A 22,065-nucleotide genomic window follows, 5' to 3' on the forward strand; every position below is an offset into this window, starting at 1 on the left:
AGCTGTGTTCTCTAGAGCACATGGTGTGTTGAGACCAAGCTGTGCTCTGGGCAGGCATGGAAGAGGTGGCCTCTACTCTCTCTTGGGCTGCCCTTTGTACTAGAGGAAGGAAACTTCACTGTCTCATCTCCCAGGGGCTCAGAGATTTCATAAGACAGCTTTTCAGTGTGTGCTTGCGGCCTGCAACGAGTTCATGGAAGGTTGGGCCAGGAGACAGATCTGAAAGGCAAATCCCAGGTGAGCTCATGAGAATCAGCAAGAGAGATGGCCGGCCTGTCCCATTTCTGACTTGTTAGGTCTGAGGTGGGGCTGAGACTATGCCTTTCGGACCAACTGTCAGGTTATGCTGAGGCTGCTGATCAGGAGACTCCAGCATCTTTGGAGAACCCCTGGCCTAGGACTTTATTATTGCATCAAAGTGTCTGCCTAAGTTCTCTTTCTAGAGAAGACCTTGGGATCTGGGGCACATGTATGCAAGTCACCTTAATTACCCTCATTCTTGCAGATGCAGAGAGCTTGGTGAGGAGTCAGCAGCCAACTAAACTGGCTGTTTGAATCCTACAGCTGGTGACAGTGGAACTGGATATGGTGTGCATGTATGTGATCTTGAATCCTATAGCTGGTGACAGTGGAACTGGATATGGTGTGCATGTATGTGATTCTCGGAAACCAGCAAAGGAGACGGTGCATTCCAGGGAGACGCTGAGGGTGTCACCCAATAGGGATCTACAGCTGTTGATTTTCAGATGTGCTCCACAGACCCCCTAGGGGATCCATGGACGCCACCAGGAGCAGTCGACTACTTTTGGGCCCAGGTTTGAGGGTCGTGAAACAGGGCAATTCCACTTTGACAACTTTTACACTGGAACATCCATGTTAGGTTTCTTCTGGAGAAAGCACTTTGGCTAAATCAAAATGGCCCGGAACTAGGTAGCCTCCATGTGTGCCTATTTCAGGAAAGAGCAGACATCACTCAGCTTTCCATATGGAAGGGGGTCGAGATGGCTTAAGCTGACACAGGGAAACGAGGAGGACAGGATCTTGTCTGTGCAGCCAGGCCTCCCAGGAACCTAGGGGAAGAAGAGTCACCAGGCACCAGTGTTGGGAGTGCAGCATGGCCAAGTTGCTGGGAGGCGAAAGTGAAACGTGTTTAGGGTTAAAGGAGGCCAGAGGACTCAGCAGCAGAAGCTGAGCACACGGCTTCAGTCTAGTGACTTCACAACTCTCTCCACCTCCGCCTCTCCCGGGGGCGCTTCTCTTTTCTCCCCCTTTCTCTCTTCCAACTGGCTAATTATCACTAGACTTCCCCATTCAAATTCCTGGGAAACATGGCCAGGGCCTGTCATCAGCTTTCCTTGGTCTTTTTACTTGTGGCACAATCCTGTGGCTCAGAATGCAACCACTCCCATGCCAGGAGAACCCTGGGGCTCCCAACCCCAGCAGAGGCTGTAGAGGTGCCACAGATTCCCTTGGAAGGGCAGCAGGTGATATAAGCAACTGGGATATCCTGTCTGTGAGGCTTCCCAGGCATCGTGACTGACCTGCCTGAAGGCCTGGCTGGCATTGTGCTGGCCTACCTAGGACATTCAACTGTTTGCTTGCCAGGCTCTGAAGGCCTTCTTCCTCTTGATGCAGTTCCAACAATGTCCCTACCTACCACAGCCTATTTCACATGCAGATGCTGGTGCACACACCCCCTCAGCCGCTGGTTGGTAGGATCCATAAGTGATGGTGCGGGACTACATTATTATTTTATCTTATATAGTCATGCACCCCATAATGACATTTTGGTCAACAATGAAGTGTATACACAATGGTAGTCCCATGAGATCATAATGGAGCTAAAAAATCCCTATCATCTAGTGATGCCATAGCCATTATAACATCGCAGCCCAACACATTACCTTGTCTATGTTTGGATTCACAAATACTTGCCTTTGTGTTATAATTGCCTACAGTATTCAGTACAGTAACATGTTGTACAGGTTTGTGTCTAGGAGCAATGGGCCTATATAGCAATGGGACCATATAGCCTAGGGGTACAGCAGGCTATACCATCAAGGTTTGTCTAAGTACGTGCTATGATGTTTGTACAATGATGAAATTGCCTAAGGACGCATTTCTCGGAATGTCTCCCCATAATTTAATTTAATTTAATTTAATTTAATTTAATTTAATTTTAGAGATGGAGTCTTGCTCAACATGTTGCCCAGGCTGGAGTGCAGTGGCGCGATCTCAGCTCACTGCAAGCTCCGCCTCCCGGGTTCGAGCCATTCTCCTGCCTCAGCCTCCTGAGTAGCTGGGACTACAGGTGCCCGCCACAATGCCCGGCTAATTTTTTGTATTTTTAGTAGAGACGGGGTTTCCCTGTATTAGCCAGGATGGTCTCGATCTCCTGACCTCGTGATCCACCCGCCTCAGCCTCCCAAAGTGCTGGGATAACAGGTGTGAGCCACCGTGCCTGGCCGTATCCCCATTGTTAAGTGATGCATGACTATATGATTCTGATTACCAAAGTAATATATGTTGGATGTGCAAAAGTAAAACTGTATAGAAAAAAATTATGTAGAAAGAAAAAGTGCTCCCTAATTAAACCCATAGTCGATAAATTCAACAGGTTTGTGAATGTATCTTCAGAGTTTTTCTAGACATTTACTTAGTTATTATTTTTCAGAGGTGGGGTCTCACTATGTTGCCCAGGCTAGAGTGCTGTGGCTATTCACAGGTGTGATCATAGGCACACAACCAGCCTCGAACTCCAGGCCTCAGGTGATCCTCCTACCGCAGTCTCCTGAGTAGCTGGGACTGTAGGCATGCACCACTGCACCCAGCTTCTAGGCATTTAACAATGTGTGCATATATTATAAATACATAATAAAAATGAATTCAAACAAAATATAGTTTGTAACTTGGCTTTTTACATTTCAATATATCTTTAAATTCTGTATCATTAAGTAGAGATCTTCCATCTTTCTAATGGCTATTAGTGATCCACTGTTCAAATGTATCATAGTTTAAGCAATTCTCCACTGAGAGAATTCTTCCATTTGGGAGCTATCATACAAAGCCTGGTTTGGATATATCTGTGTTGTGTACATGGTTTTGTAGGAGAGACTGCTAAAAAGATGGCTAGGTTAAAGCGTATGACTATCTTACATTTTAACACATATTACTGAATTGGGCAGGGCCTCTTCCCAACGCTGCTTGTCAGAGTCAGAGAATACAGTTGCCCACAATGTCCAGCTCCTCTCTAGCTCCCTTGATATCATGTCCAGCTGTTAATGCTCACCCTGCTGCTACCTATGGATGGACTCGATGGACATCCATGTAGCCAATGCTACCACCATATTATAAAAAATAATGACAGTTGTGGGGGGTCTCCTTAGAAGGAGCTACACATATAGCAAGGAGCCAAATTAAGCTGTTCAGAACTGATGCCAAAACTCCTATCTTATATTTGCTTTGGAAATCGAGATTCCTTTTAATGGTTAAAGTTGCAGGTCTAAAAATATTTTGATCATTAAAAGTGAATCAGACTAAACTTTTCAGGGCACTGCATAGAGCAAATATGAAACCAAGAGCATGATCCCAAATACACTTTCTACAAGGTATTTTAAAATGTTAATTTGTCTCACTAAATCCTAATAACTGATTTTGAAGAGCCTGGACAGAGTCAGATCTGAGTTAGCAATCGGGCTCAGTGGGGCAAAGACTGCTGGTTAGCTAATAACCATGCTGCCCTTCTCCCTACTAATGAACTCTAAAATGGACATGTTTCCCAACTTACCTTGCCCACCGTAACCTGGGCAGCTAATGGAATGTCAATTAAAGTTGTTGGTGGGGCTTCTGGAAGACTTTACAGAGGGTTGTCTCAGCTGAAGACCTTTTTGCCCTTCCTACCCAAAATATCGAAGTAAAGTTGAGGGCTCCAGTCACCACCACAAATCACGAGCAAACTTGAGGATGGAAGCCGTCTGTAGGGCAGTGCATCAGAAAGACAGAAAGAACCTGGGTCCCTGATGACTGTGTAGTCAGTCACCCTACCAGTTTTGAACAGCCTCACCAGATTTCTCTTATGTGAGAGGAACAAACATCTTGCTGACGACTCGTACTTGGGTTTTTGTCCCATGCAGTCGAACAGAGTTCTAAGTGATATATTTCTCTACTTATTAGGCTGTGTGACCCTAGGAAAGGTAACTCCATCTCTTTGGGCTTCAACTTCTGGAGACTGGGTAATAAACAGCGGCCACTTAGTGGGATGGCTGTGATAAATGAGAGGACATGTACTTAGGGCAGTGGCTCTCCAAGTTGGTCCCACATTAGAGTCACCTGTGGAGCTCTCAATCTCTTGATGCCCAGGCCATACCCAAAAACTCATTAAATCAGAAATTCTGGCAGTAAAATCCAGGCATCAGTGATTTTTAAAGCTCCACAGGTCATTCAAATCTGCAGCCAAATTTGAGCCACACGGGTTTAGGAGACCTCAGGTTGTTTATTGCCGAGGTGCAGGCTTGCTTGGGCTTGCCTGATGGATGGTGGGACAGGACCTAAAAAAGTCTATTTGTTGGGGATTCTGAGGGACCTTCTGGGAGAAATAGATACAATGAGAAGGTGGCAAACAATTGGCTGAGTAACAGAAGGGAGCAATAATTTTGAGTATAGCTGATACTATTTGAATCTGTCCCAAGTTGGGCTGTAAGGACACCTCTCTGGATTCTAATAGAGAGCAAGTACCAAGATGCCAATTCACTCAAAACTCCATAAATCCTTGCAACACAGAGCCCACTGCTTTGAGACTTCACCAATACAATGCAAAGGGGAAAAGACCAAAAAAAAAAAAAAAAAAAGTCCATTTCCACAGCTCTGGCAGCAGCATGGGATAGCAAAAGCTGGTAGGGACTGGGGTGCAGGTGAGAAATAGTGAAGAAGCCACAGGTTGGGGAGGGGTAGGAGCAGTGGTGCCCCTTTAGAACAGTGCCCAGAGAAAGCAGATTTGATCATGAGCCTATGTGAGACACCCTCGGGAGCCCCCCGAAATATTTGGGAGTGGGAGGAAGGGGCTGGAGGTCCTACATTAACAGGGCCATTAGGCCAGTGATCTTGTCAGACTGGCAAATTCAGGTTACATTTGAGTAGGGCTCCTTGCACATTACTTAGGAAATCTTAACCTTTTCAGAGGAGGAAATTAGCTCTCAAAGAGACAAGCCCAGAGACCAGGAGGTCTCAGACTTGACAGTACTTCTGCCTTTTTCAGAGAAAGAGTTGACCAGTGATCACCACTTTTTCTGTATCAAACTCCATTCCAAATGCTAAATCCTATTAATTTGGAACAACTGGGGGTGAGGTTGGCAATTAAAAAAATACTTCAAAGCCTCTGAAAACAGCCAAATGAATTCACCTGTAATTGACATTCTCAAAAGTGAAGTTATTTGAATAAAAGAAAATGCCTTTGAAAGAAAAAGTATATGAAATGAAAAGTGTGTATTTTCAATGATCTCACATGAAACACATGACAGAAAAATTCCCCAGCACTGATTTTTCTAGATATTTTCTTAAAAAAAAAAAAAAGATAAAAGAAGGGAGGGGGGTATAAAAACTCACAACTAGACAGCTCATAAGGTCACTTTTTTTTTTTGAATTAGGGCGAATAAAAAAGGAAACATCTAAATCTGATGTTCAAACAACCTTTTCCGTTTGATTCAATCCTTTCTCCTTAAAAGTACTTTTATAAGTGCCCCAGATCTCTGAGCTGGTAAAGACACTCCGTTCCTCCCTTTCTGGTCCCTACCGGGTTTGAAAGGCAAACAGCTCCTTCCTCTGTCCATCAACATTCTGCCCAGAATGAACACTATATGGATGCTCTTTAAAAAATTAAATATACTTTTTTTTTGTGAGTTCTCTCACCTTTAGTTTGAGAATCCCAATCCTAAAATAACCATGTATACATTCAGAAAGACTTAAGAATTTCTGTATCTACTGTGAAGTGGAAGAAAATTAATTACCCAAATAACGCCTTGCAAATTTTACTTAACATGAGACTCAAGATGAATAGTGTGCATTTTTATCTGTAAATCACGAAGTAGTTAAACATTTCAAAAAGGAAATATATTATGTAAATGTCAACTGAAATCTCAGCACTGGTTCTCAGACTGGAGCATGTGTCAGAGTTACTTGGAGGGCTTGTTAAAACACAGCTTGCTGGGCCCACACCCAGAATTTGATTTGGGAGGTCTGAGGTGAAGGCTGAGAATCTGCATGACTCACAGGCTCCCAGATGATGCCGATGTTGCTGGTCAGGGGATTGCACTTTGAGAACCCTGCTTTATAACTTGTCCAGACTACTCAGACTTTTCCCTCAGTAAGTGTGACATACTGGGAGAAGCACTGGAATGGGAGCCAGGAGACCTGTGTTTTTGATGTACTTTTACCTGACATGTATATTCGTAGCCTAGTCACTACACGTCTACTAGGGTTTGCTGAGCAAGGCACAGAATGGTAGGAAAATCTTTACACTCAAGGGGCTTTCAAATAAGTAGATGGGGTAAGATCCATACACAAATCACTACTACACTTATCAGAACATGTTGGATACCATAAAATAGATAAAAATAATATGGGCTTCAGATAAAGATAAGCTCAAGTTTGGTTAGCCACAGGGAAGGTGACATCCTAATGAAGATGGCACTAGAGACAGATTTTGAAAGATGAAGAGGAGACAGGACAAGGGTGTGGGGACAATGGGGAACCACCAAACATTTTTGGGCAGGCGGGTGGCATGATCAAAGGTGTTATATTGGTCAAGAATCTTCATTACTTGTGATGGACACTCATCTCAAATTGATTTAAACAAACAAAAGGGGAACTTATTGTCTCATGAAACTAAAAGTCCAGGGGTAAGGTACAGAATTCAGATGCTCAAAACAATGCTATCAGAAATTGGTCCCTCCTCATCTCTCAGCTCTACTTTCCTATGCTAGCTTCCTTCTCTAGTAGGATCATGTCATGTGACAAAGATGGCTGCCAGCAGCCCAGGTGTTTTTACTGACATAGCAGTTTTAATAAAAAACTGTGGTATGGCCAGGTGCAGTGGCTCATGCCTGTAATCCCAGCACTTTGGGAGGCCTAGGCGGGGAGTTCATCTGAGGTCAGGAGTTTGAGACCACCCTGGCCAACATGGTGAAACCCCCTCTTTACTAAAAATACAAAAATGAGCTGGGTGTGGTGGTGGGCGCCTGTAGTCCCAGCTGCTTGGGAGGCTGAGGCAGGAGAATCACTTGAACCCAGGAGGCGGAGTTTGCAATGAGCTGAGATTGCACCATTGCACTCCAGCCTGGGTGACAGAATGAGACTCCTTCTCAAACAAAACAAAAACAAAAACAAAACAAAAACAAAAAACCAAAACTGTGGTGCTTCTTTCCCACAAGCCCTGAGGCTGACACTCACTGGACCATCTTGGGTCACATGTCCATTCCATTGATGCCAAGGGACTTGAGTGACTGTCCAAGCCTGGATCACATGCAGGTGTGGTACTGTCAAACCCACGCAAACCTCATGGACTGAGTAGAGATGATAAGACTTCCTGAAAGCAAAGCAGGGTGCTGTTTCCAAAGGGTCTCCCCTCCTGCCTACTGCAAAGGAGAAAACTTAGAGTTACTGTAGATATGAATAACTCAAACCTAGGATCCAACAGGTACCGAGGGGCCCCAATTTAACAAAATGTCCCTCCCACCTCTCAAGTCCTTTGCCAATGGACTTTGTACAACTTGGCATCGGTCCCTTGGAGTCTGGTCTAGGGCAGCTCCCTGGCCCTTGTCCCCCTCTTACAGCCTCTCTTCTCTATAGCAGCAGACGTCCTGCAGGGGGAACTGTTCAGCTTGGGGGTGGGGTGGGCATGTGCGGAGGTGAGCTTCTCTAGACTAGGCTTTGAAAGCCATTACTGATATATCGGTTGCCTCCAAATGTCCAATCAGGCCAGGGCAGGGGCTGTTCATCCACTGTAGAGATTTACCCCCTTAGCCTTGAAGCCCACTGTCACCTTCCTAGAAGGCTCTGGTCCTTTCCTGTCCCTGCGGGTGCTGCTCATCAGGTTCCTCCTGCTGGGCTCAATTCACTGGCCACCAGGCTGCCTGTGCTACCCCACGTGGTGGGTGCCCTGGGGGCTGTTCCTGAGTGACTACAGCACCCACACATACTACCTTTCTATGAACTGCTTCCTCTATGGCTTCCTGGCCCTCCTGCTCTTTGAAAGGAGGGAGGGGCCACGGTGGCAGAGGTACTGAAGAGGTGGCAGGGGACTGAAAGTGGCAGGCTCTGGCAATGAAGGCAACAGGTGCCTCCAAGAAAGTCAGTGTGGGGAGATGGCTGTGTTGAGTGGTGTGGCTGGATGGGGAAGATGAAGATCAGTGTGTTGGTGAGCCTTTGGACAGACTGGTATTGGGGTCCAGGCTGAATGAAGAGCAAAGAAAATGAAGCCAAAAGGGGATAAAAAGGTGAGAGAAATGGTGGGCTGGCAGTTGTGGGAAGACAGGTGAGAATGGAGCACAGCGGAGTTTAAAGTTTCTAGGTCTGAGGCAAGGTAGCCGTGGGTGCCTTGAGTACCAGAGTAGCTTTGGGTGCCGCTGCCGAAGCAGAGGGGAGAGAGGGAGTTGGGGGCAGGGTTGTTTCAGGAACTGGGAATGCCAGGGAGGGCCATGCAGACAAGAAATTGTTTCTTGTTCAACACTTGCTAGGTCAAGCCCACATGGTGCTGCTAAGCACTTCCCAGCAGCTCCTCTTTCAGCTGTCACCAGTAACTGTTGGGGATTCACAAGGAATGAATGAATGAAGGGCAGCCGGCAGCGCTGTGCGTATGTGGACTGGCATGGGGTGGGTGGGCTTATTTGCTTTGTTTTGAGTAGCAGGGCCACTGTCCAAAAGTCAACTGCCTTGGGGTCCTCAGGTAGCCAGTCCCACTTGCTATGCCTTGGGGACAGACAGCTCCTAATCTGACAAGGGCATTGACTACAGTGTAAAATCTGACCTCTAGGAAACGCAATGGAATAGAGTGTAGGCCATCCTCCTTCCCAGGCCTAGACTGTTCAAGACCAGCTGGACAGGAAGGCATAAAGAAAAATAGAGTAAATATGCGGTTTGAATTTTTGCCACACTAGATTAACTGATTCTTTAATTGGTCTGAATTCATATACCTTCTTAGTGCACTTGCACTGCCTAATAATTGTAATAAACACAGCAACAACAATTAAATATATTGGGCACCATATACCAGGTACTGTGTCCTAACACAGATTATTTCAGTTACTCCTCCCCACAACCCCTTACATATGGGGAATTATCCCCCACCTTACATATGAGGTTATGTCAGGTTTAAAGAGATTGAGTTGCCCCGCGTTGGCTAGAAGTGACAGAACCCAGGACTCTCTGGCTTCTCAACTCTTGCTTCCTTGTACCTGATCCCATCGCTATACAGTACAACATCAGGGCTTTGTGGCTCAACTGGAATGTTTTCCTCAAAAAGACAACAGAAATAATTCTTTGGAAAAAATTCTACAATTTGAAAATAGTGGAATTTGTAAATTAATAAATAAAAATTCAAGATCATTGATTCTGCAAAAATGTAGAAGCTGCAGCTGAGGTAAAAAGGCATTTAAAACTGCACATTAAAGGTTGATTCTTTCGATGAGATCACAGTGAAATCTGGGACAGGAGAATTAGAGCTGTTACACCTTTTTGCCATGAACTTGAATCATACAAAATAATCTTAGGCATAGGCAGATCCAAAGACCTGGCAGAGATGTGTAAAACCCACAGGCTAAATGTAATTCCCCAAGCCGAACAATCCCAGCCCTTGAGGGTGGTGAGGGTGAGGTAGACCAAGGGAGGACCTGTGGAGCTGAATCCAATGGCTTGGCTCTCTGGAATTTCCTCAGTAAGGCCAGAAGGCCCAGAGGACCTGTGGCTGGTAAGAAATCCTATCCCCATTATTCACGATCAAGTCTCTGCGCCTCACCTCTGGCCCAGGGATGTCCAAGTTGGTAGGGCCAGGCTCTTTCTAGTGTTTCTGGGGAACCTATATTTCTGTTCCTCCCCCTCACTCTTTCTCGCCCCTCTTCTCTGGTAGGAGCTACCTTGGCTCCCTAAAGGCTACTGCAAATGGCTCTGCTTGTGACCTGAAAGACAGATGTGCTGCAGAGTGGAAAACCTTCCCACTGTTTATTCCTAAAACTAGAAGATGCCCTCTGGGTTGCAGGTTCTGTATACATAAAACAGGATCAAAAGAAGGTCTTAGTGCTTCCGTGGTCTGTTTCATGCGTTCAGGCTGACATTTATAATCTTGTTTTTAGAACCTGATCTAAATTATTGTCTTTGGCCAGGTGTGGTGACTCATGCCCGTAATCTCAGCACTTTGGGAAGCTGAGGTGGGCGGATCACTTGAGCTCAGGCATTTGAGACCAGCCTGGGAAACATGGCAAAACCCTGTCTCTGCAAGTAATATAAAAGTTAGCCGGGCATGGTGGCATACGCCTGTAGTCCCAGCTACTAGGGAGGCTGAGATGAGAGGATCACTTGAGCCTGGGAGGTCGAGGCTGCAGTAAGCTGTGATGGCACCACTGCCCTCTAGCCTGGGCGACAGAGTGAGACCTTGTCTCAATAAACAAACAAACAAATTCTTGTCTTTATTTTAATGAATTCTTTTTTCTAGCTCAGCAAGTGTATAATGTTCTTTGCCTTAATAAGCCTGGGCAACAGAGACCTTGTCTCAATAAATAAATAAATAAATAAATTCGTTTTTATTTTAATGAATATTTTTCTAGCTCAGAAAGTGTATAACGTTCTTTGCCTTAATAAGAAAGGAAGAGTTTGACTACTTGACAACAGAAGACCTTCTAATTCCCAGATTTGATAATCTGTTCACCTGAAGAGCTTTGACTCCTGGGACAAGCTCACCATAGCTCTGAGCCTTATTTGGCTGTTCCAAGGTAGAATAAAAGAGATCTTTTACATCCAGATCCCTATTCTCAGCTCCAAGTACAAAGGTTAACCTAATTTCTGAATTCCATTATTTTTCTAAACTTACTGGCCAATAAAACTGAGTCAGTCCAGATAATGATTTTGTACCTTGGACACTGGTAGCTTTACCTAAGTTCAAGGCACAGAATAGAAATAAAGATGCCCCCAAGTCCTCCTCTATCATAGTGAATATTTAGCATCTACTGATAACGTCTCTGATCCTAACATGTATCAGGCAATAATCATGGGAATCCTTGTGTGATGCACTACAGCAGAGCTTGCCAAGAGGTATGACGGAATGAAAAATGGAACCGTGGGCTGTAAACTTAACTTTCGCCAGGCTCTAATGAATTTCCTTGCCCATTTCATACAACAAGTGTGAGGATCAAATACATATAAAAAGTCCCTGACCTGGAGTTCGAGACCAGCCTGGACAGCATGGTAAAACCCCGTCTCTACTAAAAATACAAAAAATTAGCTGGGCATGGTGGCGTGCACCTATAATCCCAGCTACTCAGGAGGCTGAGGCAGAAGAAATGCCCTCTCCGGTGCCAGGCATTCTTCACAAAAGTCCCAATAGAAGGGAATTTCCCTTCCAGTCTGTGGAAAATCTGATACAGGAAAACAGGCTCTTCACAGCCTCCCAATCAGAGGGCAATGGTGATGGTCTCCATGCTGCTTGCAGCTCATCCTCCAGTGGGGGCTGGAGCCCAGGCCCTTCCCAGCCTCTCCTCCCCTCACACACCGACGCCAGGGATGTCTGGGAAAAGGCATTATGTTGGTGTTGCCTATGCCTGTCCCCTGAGCAGAAGGATAGCTGCCTCTGGACCTCAATACAAATAATTCTCCAGGAGTGAGAGCCGTGGTTTTGTGGCTTCCTCAACCTAGCCTTCCTCACTGTCTCTGAAGCCTATCTATAAATGAGTGTACAAAGCCAGCCCCTCTGTAAGAACAGGAACACTCTCACTTCTACTTGTGGACTGACAACATTTTGCTTGGCTTCTACTGAATTCAACAAACAGAGGCTAGGGTTTGGACATGGCATTGGGCACAGTACAAACGTAGTCTTACTATGCTGTCACAGAAGGGGACAGGATTTCAATGACTGAGGTCTCGGCATGAATTACACAATAAGGTAGATTATTTAGATGGTAGATTGGCTCTATCCCTTGGTCTGCCTCTTTGTGGCCACTTTCCTGCTCATTATTATCTCCCTCAAACGTGGAGAAGGAAGACAGACAATCTATCAACTCGACATGTCACTTCCCCCACACTGGCACATCTGTCAGGGCCCAACAGACTGCAGAAAGAGCAACTTTTTCTCCAACTTTTTCTGGGTTATGCCTCTTTTCTCTATTAAATGCAAAATGTGCTGATCTAAGTATACATTTTATAGCACATCTGGCAGTTTGAATGATGTTATTTACAAATGCTATAAATCGAAGTGCTAGTTTTTCCTATGTTATCAAAGTTTTCAAATAAACCAATAGATGATATAACTCTCCTAAACTAACTCATATATTATTATCTGTTGAAATTAAACAGACAGTGAATTATCCAGTCACATTTTCCCCAAAGTCTAGGCCAATTAGATTTGACCAGCTATGCCAGGGCCCTGAAGATTTAGAGATAAAATGTCTACAACTAGTATTAAAAATGACCTAGTTTATTAAGAAAACCCATTAAAGTATTTCAAAAACAAAGTCTGGTCTGATAATTTTATGCTATGAAAAGGAATCCTTCTTTTAAGTGGCTATAAAAATTATTATGCAACATCAAAAAATATAAAATCTATTTTTGTCTGAACTGCATTTGCTCCTTAAATGAAGATCATCCTGAAGGAGGCAACTGAGATTTAGAAAAAATATTTACAATAAAGCCATAACCTCATGCACATTAGCTAAGTAAGGCTAAAAGGAAATAGCAAATAAAATTATAGAAATTTACCTTTTTTTTTTAAAAAAAGAAAAAGGTATAGGGATAACTCCCATTAACACTGATTTAAATAGGAATGATAAAATTTATGAGTGGGTGTAAAAGCAGAAGATTTACAGGCTAACTATTGAACATGATACTGTTTTGCTAGACAACACCATAAGATGGATGAGCTGTAACAGTGACTTGGTTTAACTAAAAAGCAGCTGCTCTCTCAAGTATGCGGTCTCTCCAAACAATGTTAAATGCTCTGATTCACTGATTAAATATGAAATGTTTCCACTCCGAAATTCACACATGATGTTTATGTGGAGGATGTACTCAGAATTATGACACTGTGATGACAGGCAGAGACAGTGTGAGCCCCGGAGTGGCCGCTCAGTGCAGAGGAGACTGCCCACTGTGGGTCTGCACATCACCTCCCCACCACCAAGAGGGTAGCCCTGACCACACGTCTTACTGCTGGGGGTTATACACAGGGCAGTCATAAATCATCACTGCAATATTTATAACTTCTTGCCTTGAACCAGAACCAATTAAAAACACACTTGGAAAACATGTTCTCTAACATCCTCTTTAAAATATTTATATGGATCAACTTTATTGAAAGTGAATAAACAGAGATAACGTGGCAAAAAGAAATTTTCCCAATATTAAACCCTTGATGATACTTTTAAATTCACTATAAGGAAAAGAATCCACCAGTAGTAGGTAGCTACTTATTTTTGCTGAGTGTCCTCTGCTTTTCTGCATGCTCCACAATCTTTTCTTCCACATAAAGCCCCTTCCGCTTTCGTACCGCGTTCATGTACTTCCGGGCTTGGTTCTCAGAGTCAGCCTTCTCCCCAAAGTGCAAGTATTCCTCCTCAGTAGTTGGCACCCAGAAGGGGTCACTGGGAATGATCTTGTAAAAGAAGATGACAGAATGTGCAAGGTTAGGCATTTTTAATTTCAAACCTTATTCACTGAGCTTCCCAATTTATATAGTCTTAGCTAATGAAAAAAAGTTAGGCAATGAACAGCTAAGCTTGCTAGGAATGGTAATAAGTATGAAGAATCGGCAGGGTGTGGTGGCTCACGCCTGTAATCCTAGCACTTTGGGAGCCAAGGCAGGTGGATTGCCTGAGCTCAGAAGTTCGAGACCAGCCTGGACAACATGGTGAAACCCCGTCTCTACTAAAATACAACAACAACAACAACAACAAAAACAAAAATTAGCTGGGTGGGGCAGCATGTGCCTGTAGTCCCTGCTACTAGGGAGGCTGAGGCAGAAGAATCACTTGAACCCGGGAGGCAGAGGTTGCAGTGAGCTGAGATCATGCCACTGCACTCCAGCCTGGGCGACAGAGTGAGGCTCCAACTTAAAAAGAAAAAAAAAAGTATGAAGAATCATGGGAGGTGTGAACAAATGGAAGTAGATTCAACAAAACTTGTAACATACATTATTATTCTTTGCTCATAGCGCCAGTTCATAACACTAAGGAAGAAAGAAAACTATTAATTTTTCATAATATAATTTTAAAAAGCTTTCATTTTTGCTAGGATATATCTGAATGTTAATGTCTTTGCCATCAATATTTTGCCTTTGTCCTCAACCTCAACAAAGATCAACACATGTAACTACACTCTTTTTATTATTACATATTTTTTTTATTTAAGAGACAGAGTTCTGCTCTGTTGCCCAGGCTGGAGGGCAGTGGTGCAATCATACTCACTGTAGCCTCAATCTCCTGGGCTCAAGTGATCCTCCTCCCTTGACCTCCCAAGCAGCTAGGATTACAGGTGCATGCCACCATGCCCAGCTAATTTTTAATTTTTTTTTCTGGAGGTGGTGGGTGCATGACATTGTGAATGGGAAAAATGCAGCAAAATGTTTATTTAAAATGTTCAAGTTTGGGGGAGGCCGAGGCAGGTGGATCATCTGAGGTCAGGAGTTTGAGACCAGCCTGACCAACATGGAGAAACCCTGTCTCTACTAAAAATACAAAAAATTAGCCAGGCTTGATGGTGCATGCCTGTAATCCCAGCTACTTGGGAGGCTGAGGCAGGAGAATCTCTTGAACCCAGGAGGTGGAGGTTGTGGTGAGCCGAGATCACACCATTGCACTCCAGCCTGGGCAACAAGAGTGAAACTCTGTCTCAAAAGAAAAAAAAAGTTCAATTTTATGTTGTATGAATTTCACCTCAGTACATTATTTTTAAAAAGACAGACTTAAAGAAATTTCCCTGAATACAGAATATGGCACAGAGAGATGGAGATTAAAAAAAAAGTCTCAAAGGAAAGTCAAGAGCCATCAAGTATGTATAGGGTATATCTAACAGGAGTTCTAAAACCAAAAAACAGAGAACAGGATGAGAGTCTTCAGATGGAAAAACCTCACTGAGTCTGGACCAAGATAATAAAATAATCCACCCCTTGTGACAGTGTTGAAATGCTGGAAATCTGTGGGCACCTGCATCTCCTGAGGCTCGATTCTGACCCACTAGACACTATAGAATGGGAGGTGTAAACCACAACTGTGCTTCTTGCTCTTGAACAAAGGTTGGAAACAAAGCAGCTGCCTGTGTCCTGGTGCTGAGGCAGGTACAGAGAAAATCAGAGAGAAAAGCCAGATCTAGAGAAGAACATGAATCAGACCAACGAGACGCTTCGCATCAGCAACAGCAGTTGCCGGGACACAATGAAGTCCTTCAGAGTGCTAAGGAGCCTCAGTGTGAGCCTACACGTCTTTATCTAGTTAAATAAACCATTATCAGCGAACCAAAAAAAGCCTCTGTTGGACAGACTTTAAAACATATTACCTCTCATGGACACTCAACAAAAGAACTAGAAATATCCTTTCAAAAAAGAGTCCCCGGAAGGAAAGGGCAGACAGTAGAAGTGAGAGCAGCCAGGGGGGCACAGAGGCATTATCAGCACTAGAGTAATAATTCTGGTGGGTGACAGCAAGTCTAAGGAGTGTCTTGAAGTGGGAGCCCAGTTAGAGGTTGGGCAACAAGGGGCAGAAAAGGAGACAAGGTCCAGGAATTGGGTGGGGGGGGTGGGTAGGCAGAGTGGCAGACAAGGGCGAATGGATGGAATTTAGACGAGAAACTGCAGTTAAGAAGGAGTGGGGAGGAAGCGCAGTCCTGTGGACTTGGTCATCTGAGGGGGTTCTTCTGGGTCAGAGGGTTTGTGCTATAATTTTGTGGGCACAACAGTCCCAGAGACTCAATTCTGATTCACTAGCCACTGGGCCTAGGATAGAAAGGCTCATTCCAGATCATTCACCAGCAAACAATGTCAACACGATACTAGCAGGGCTGAGTCAGTATGGGCTCAGGGCCTGGGCAGGAGGAACGGAGGGAAAGTGGCTGCCACTCAAAACAGCCTGACTGGTCAAAAGCCACCCACCCAGTGTGAGGGTAGGTGTAGCTATGTAGGGGGAGCATGAGGGAGCCTGTGGTGATGGAACAATTCTGTATCTTGTAAGTCCGTGGGCGATTATGAGGATAATTGCGCCGGTGAAGCTTCAGGGGGTTTGGATGAGAATGGCTGTTACTACGAGGGCTATGTGGCTGACTGAAGAGTATGCAATGAGCGATTTTAGGTCTGTTTGTCGCAGGCAGATGGAGCTTGTTATGATTATACCTCATAAGGATAACATGAGGAAGGGATAGGTGATTACATAAAGCTACATATGTAATACACTTCTATAGCACTACAGACACACAAACTCCCATGAATATACAGAGCAGAAGAAAGGGAGCCTGCATCTTTGATGGTGTCCCTGAGCCATGGTACCAGCCCTACTTGCTTAAACAATTACTATTCTGGCATTATGGTTCTTGCGGCTGAAAACACTCATAATCTATCAACTGATACAGGGTTGTTGTGAAGACTGAAGAAGATATTATATGAAAGTCATATGGTAAAGCACCTGGCATATCCTAGATTTGTCTGGCTCCAAAGCCTGCCCTTTGCCATGTTTGCAGACTGCCATGAAGACTGAGTTTATCCAAACATAAATTGCACAATGGTACTAGCTAAGTCAAGTGCATATATTATAACTGGTGAAACCTGAACAAGTGCTATGGGTGTATCAATGTCAATGTACTGTAAGAGATGTTAACATTGGGGAAGGAGGGGTGAATGGCACATAGGACCTCCTTGTACATATTTTTTGGTAACTTCCTATGGAAAAAAACTATTGTAATTTTTTTAACAAATTCTTTTTAAGACACCCGGCCACAAGTTATAATTCTCTTTTGTCTGGAGGTAAAATTCTCAACATTCATAAGAAACACAAACTGTTTTCAGAATTGGTTATTCTGCTTTGCTGGTGTGAGGACAGGGTGAGAGGGGTGGTGTCTGTTTCCTCATATGCGAGGAAACAGGCAGAGAGACTGCAATGAGCGAGAAGAACCAAGTGAGTCTGTGTGGAATCAAACCCAGAGAGTGAGGAGTCGGGGGTTGGCACTTCACTGAATCAGGAGCAGGCACTGAGGCCAGAGTTAACGTGGTGTGAGGGTCAACTGCACTGGCTCTGGAGCCAGGCAGTCTCCCTTCAATGCCAGTTCCCTACTTGCTTAGCTGTGCGATCTTGGGCAGCTTATTTTGAACCATTTATACCTGGGTTCTTCTATTTGTAAGGATGGAATGTTAAAAGTCCCAATATCATATGACTGTATGAAGACATCTTCACTACTCCTGCATCTGTGTGGACAGCCTGAAGCCACTTGCCTCAACATACCCAACAAACTCTGAGAACAGGGAAGATGGAGTAACACTCGAGTGCTCGAGGCTGGTTTTGAATTTCCTTAGTGGAGCAAAGACAAGGCTACCCTTTTATGGTTGTCCAGCTTGTGCTCTACAGAAAGGACCCTCCAGGCCACAGAGAGGGGCTTGATATCAAACTGAAGAAAAAGGTGCTTTTTTTTTTTTCCTCACTGCCTCACCCAGAATTCATCGGCCTAGAGTGAGAATGTATTTTTGCAATTCAACAGCCTGAAGGGGATGCCATTTTCTAATCATAAGAAGGCACCCAAGTGCAAACTGTTGCCCTAGGCATTAAGGGAAAAGAAAGCCTAGAAGGAAAAAGCTCTGGGTGCTCCATTTCAATTTTTTGCCCAGTTTTCACGATGATTACTGCTGGCAGGTGGAAAATACCATGTCCAAAATAAGCTTGTTTGGTGCTATTGTAATCACTTCACCCGGTATGAACTTTAGCCCACCCCTCAGGGTAATCTCAGTAATAAGCGATGAATCTTGAGGTTATGCTGACATACATGTACAACAGCACTGGTTGGTAATATTTTTTCTTTCTGTGTCTGTTATTAGCTCCTTTTCTTCCTTTTTCATAGAAGGGTAAAACATAGAAAGAGAAATTATGAGATTGCTGACTTCAAAGGTTTCCTCATGGAAAAATGCCTGTAATTTTATTTTCTCTATTTTTTGAAGCACTTTCTCTCAAAAGCTCTTGATTGTAAATTATATGGTGTGGTAGAATACAAATGAAAAGAAGTGCCTTGGAGTGAGAAGCCATATCTCAACAACTGTGTTATTTCTAAACCTAACTATGGGGGAAAAACCAAGACAGCCAAAATATATCAGATCAATGACATTTAATTATAATGTAGTTTTTAAGATTTCAAAGATTTGAAGCTTTTGGGAACAGGACCACGACAGGTGGCAAGGACATGGCAGAAGGATGGTACAAAACTGGGGCAAAACTTTTCTTGAGAATATTTTTCTCTCAAGTTATTTATTTAAGAGACTTATTTTTAATAACGAGATGTAGCTAAGCCAGAAAGTAATATTTTTTTTAAAAAGTATTACATGTATAAGATCAATTTTAAGATTTTTTTTTTTTTAATTTCTGAAGGATAAAGGAGACGGACAACCATCAAGGCTTTCAGGTAACAAAAACTGCCTATTTGGTAAAATCTTGCTGTTTTTATACTAGTTGTCCCTAAATATCTGTTCTCTACCTTTCTTTGGTAATAGATATTTCAGGTAGGCATATAGCCACCTAGAGTCCGAAGGTGGGGGCATACTTTTCCTATAAAGAGCCAGACAGTAAATATCTTAGACTTTGCAGGCCATATATTATTTCTATCATAGCTACTTTACTCTGCTTAAAAGCAGCCATAGAAAATACATACATGATTGGGTACAGCTGTATTCCAACAAATTTTATTTATCAAAACAGACACTAGGCCATAGACCTAAAGACTACATTTCCCAGCCTCCTTCTTAGGTGGGGCCTTGTTAGATGTGGTCAGATGACTGGTTTTGGGCATTGGCATGAGGGTGAAGTGATGTGTGCAAGATTCAGTTTGTGTCCTTAAAGGGAAGGAGTATATCTTACTCTTCCTCATCCCTATTCTTATTGGCCGGAATGCAGATGTGATGCGGGAGGTAGAACGGCCACTTTGGACAATCAGTGGGAGCTAAGTGTTGAGAAAGGCAGCAAGCCAGAATGGGCCTGGGCTCCTACCACAGTGAGTCACATGTCAGCCCTAGTCTGCCTCCTTAGACTCAAAAGAGAAATAATCTCTGCCTTATTTGAGCCACTATATTTTGGGATCCCTTTATTAGAGCAGTCTTACCTGCTTCCTAACTAATATATCTGACAACTAAGAAATGAAGGGAACTTTATACATTTTTCTAAAAAAAAAAAAAAGCTTTATAAAAATCACTTTTGAGGATAAGACTGTCAAATGATGAGATTTTAAAACAAAAAATTGAATATACGAATTCAAATGAATCATTCTTCCAATAATGATGCCATTACAACAGCTCTGAATGCCTATTTGGGATCTGCATTTACAGACAATCCCAGTGATTACTTAACCTACATCTTCTTTGTTCTGATCAAACATACTATAACCCAGTTTTATGCACAAGTGTTAATCAAGGCCATCTTCATGAGATGGATGACTTCTCATCTCTAAGATATTCAGAAGCATGACTTGTGAATTCTGAAGGCAGTTTGCAGCAACAGTAACGCCAATGAAGAAAGCATTCTTCGTCTCAAGGTCATTAGGTTGAAGTGGACTGAATCTCTCTGGTTCTAAATATCATTTAGCTGTATTGCTCTGTAATCACACATCTGGTCACTAAAACCTGTCGTAGAGGATGCTGTAATGATTTTTTCATTAGAACCATCAGTAATACATTTGCACTACAGACATAGTTCTATTTTTCAGGCACTGCCTTTTAAAACCCATCCCTTATATTTCTTACTTGGTTTGTGTTCTTATGTAAAAGTTGAATGTCAAAAACCAAAACCAAAACTAAAAAGCTAGAATTTTGGATAAATGAGAAATTACTACCCACAAGCACAGGAATTAAAAAATAAATGTTTGGGGGGTACTGTTTTCTACATAATGAAATTCAGCAATATCTCATCAGATATAAGCCAGCAAAGCCATCAAAACACCATTAAGTTTTCAGAGAAATATGCAAAAGTCAAGAAAAGATTCATAGTAAATTACTGTTAAAACCTAGAGTTTGTACTGACCAAAAAAATGTAACCTAAATCATAGCATTAACCTTGGTTCTGTCAAGCATTAAGAATGTGATTTTTTTTTTTTTTTTAAAGGAAAAGCAGACACAATGGCTTGCTCTGGGCTAGCAACTTCACTTGCATCAATTTAGATGATATGAACTTGCTGAATTAAAATCAAATTTGCCCTGTCCAAAGTCAATTTTTCTAAAGTGCCACCCTTCTTTACTTCACTGATTCACTTGATTATAAATTTCATTTTAAAAAGAAAATTCTCCCTCAACTATTCTCATTTTCCATTCTCTTCTAAATTTAAACTCTTCTTAAAGTGTTCTGGAAAAATGGACCCATTAGGCTAAAGAAAGTGAGAAAGATAACAGCTTAGCATTGAAGCTAAATCATGAGTTTTGCTGAAATAGAGTTTAAGAAAAAAAACCCATGGATTATCTGTGTGAAGCCCTGTGCAATGAATGCCACACCGCTGAGAGCAAGCCAAAATGAATGTGGTGTAGACTCAAGAACGAACCACAAGGAAACAATCTTCGCATCAGCAAGGGCTGGTCAGCCACAATGTCAGGCACTAGGTTAGATATTTGACCTAGGGGTGAAGAAAACTCAGGGAGGGTCCATGATTTGTCCAAATAAATAGAAGAATATTTGAAACCAGGACTCTCTGACTCCAAAGTCAATGGTTCTTCCATTACCTTACAAGCCTCCATGGTAAAAGGGAATAATGTGAAGTTATTTCAATTCCCTGTAAACAATAACAACAAAAACTGCTTTCTTAAAACAATCTTTCTACTTATATCCTTGAGTTTACAATTTGATTCCTGACCTTAGGCTTTTTCTTGAAAAGTAAATTGTTTTTTGCACATGCCCTGCAGTTTGCTTTTACCAGCCTTTTCTCATGCGGCACCTTCTGATTGAGCGTCCTTCTTCTTAGCTGGTTAATGTCTACTTTTCCTTTACAGATATGTTCAGGACGGCTGGTCTGACCTTATCTTTGCCACTTGTTATTCTTTTTTCTGTGACTTAACAATGTGTTCACAATCTTTCCTTCTCTCCTCAGCAATGTGGATCTGTTAAGTTTTCTTTTCTGATTACAGATAAGGTTTGCCTTTTCACCTACCTTTACCTACACTGACAATGAAGGGTTCTGAGTAGCCATTTCGTTCCGTTCTCATTCCACAACACCTGAAAGCCACAGAAACCTTGAATCTCCATAATGGGGACTGAAGAATATACAATACATAATAATTTAAAGCTACCCCTTGCAAGAAGTGTAACTGTTCCCCTCTAATTACTGGAGATATTTTTTTTCCCCTAGAAGAAAATATTCTTAAAATTTCACATTCAAAAGGTCTGTGATTTTCTTTTAAAAATCTAAAATATATATTTGGATGAAAAAAGGATTAAATTTTCAGCATCTTAAATTTTATATTGAATAAAAAGGACAAATGAGAGAGAGAGAGAGAGAGAGAGAGAGTGTGTGTGTGTGTGTGTGTGTGTTTATTATAAACCACAGATGATCTCAGGCTCATTCAATCTGGATGAAAAAGCCATTTGCTTTCTCCTGTCCATTTGACTGAGTTGAGCCATAGGAAGGCCAAATGGCATGATCTGTGTTGTTTGC

At 42.9% G+C, this 22,065-nt stretch overlaps 1 protein-coding gene across 5 annotated transcripts in view; it reads right to left on the reverse strand.

Annotated features, from left to right (window-relative positions):
• Positions 1-13,517: 13,517 nt before the first annotated feature.
• The window catches only part of EFL1 (elongation factor like GTPase 1), a 132,478-nt gene continuing 123,930 nt past the window's right edge, over positions 13,518-22,065 (reverse strand). For all 5 annotated transcript variants that reach the window (XR_010151468.1, XR_010151469.1, XM_510546.7 and 2 more), the window contains one exon: positions 13,518-13,846. Coding sequence is in view for 3 of the 5 variants with exons in the window: in XM_510546.7 (XP_510546.4) it covers positions 13,658-13,846 (189 nt within the window). In the remaining 2 variants the exon portion in view is untranslated. The remainder of the gene's footprint in view (positions 13,847-22,065) is intronic.

The sequence above is a fragment of the Pan troglodytes genome, chromosome 16 (assembly GCF_028858775.2).
Source record: "Pan troglodytes isolate AG18354 chromosome 16, NHGRI_mPanTro3-v2.0_pri, whole genome shotgun sequence".
Lineage (NCBI taxonomy): Eukaryota > Metazoa > Chordata > Mammalia > Primates > Hominidae > Pan > Pan troglodytes.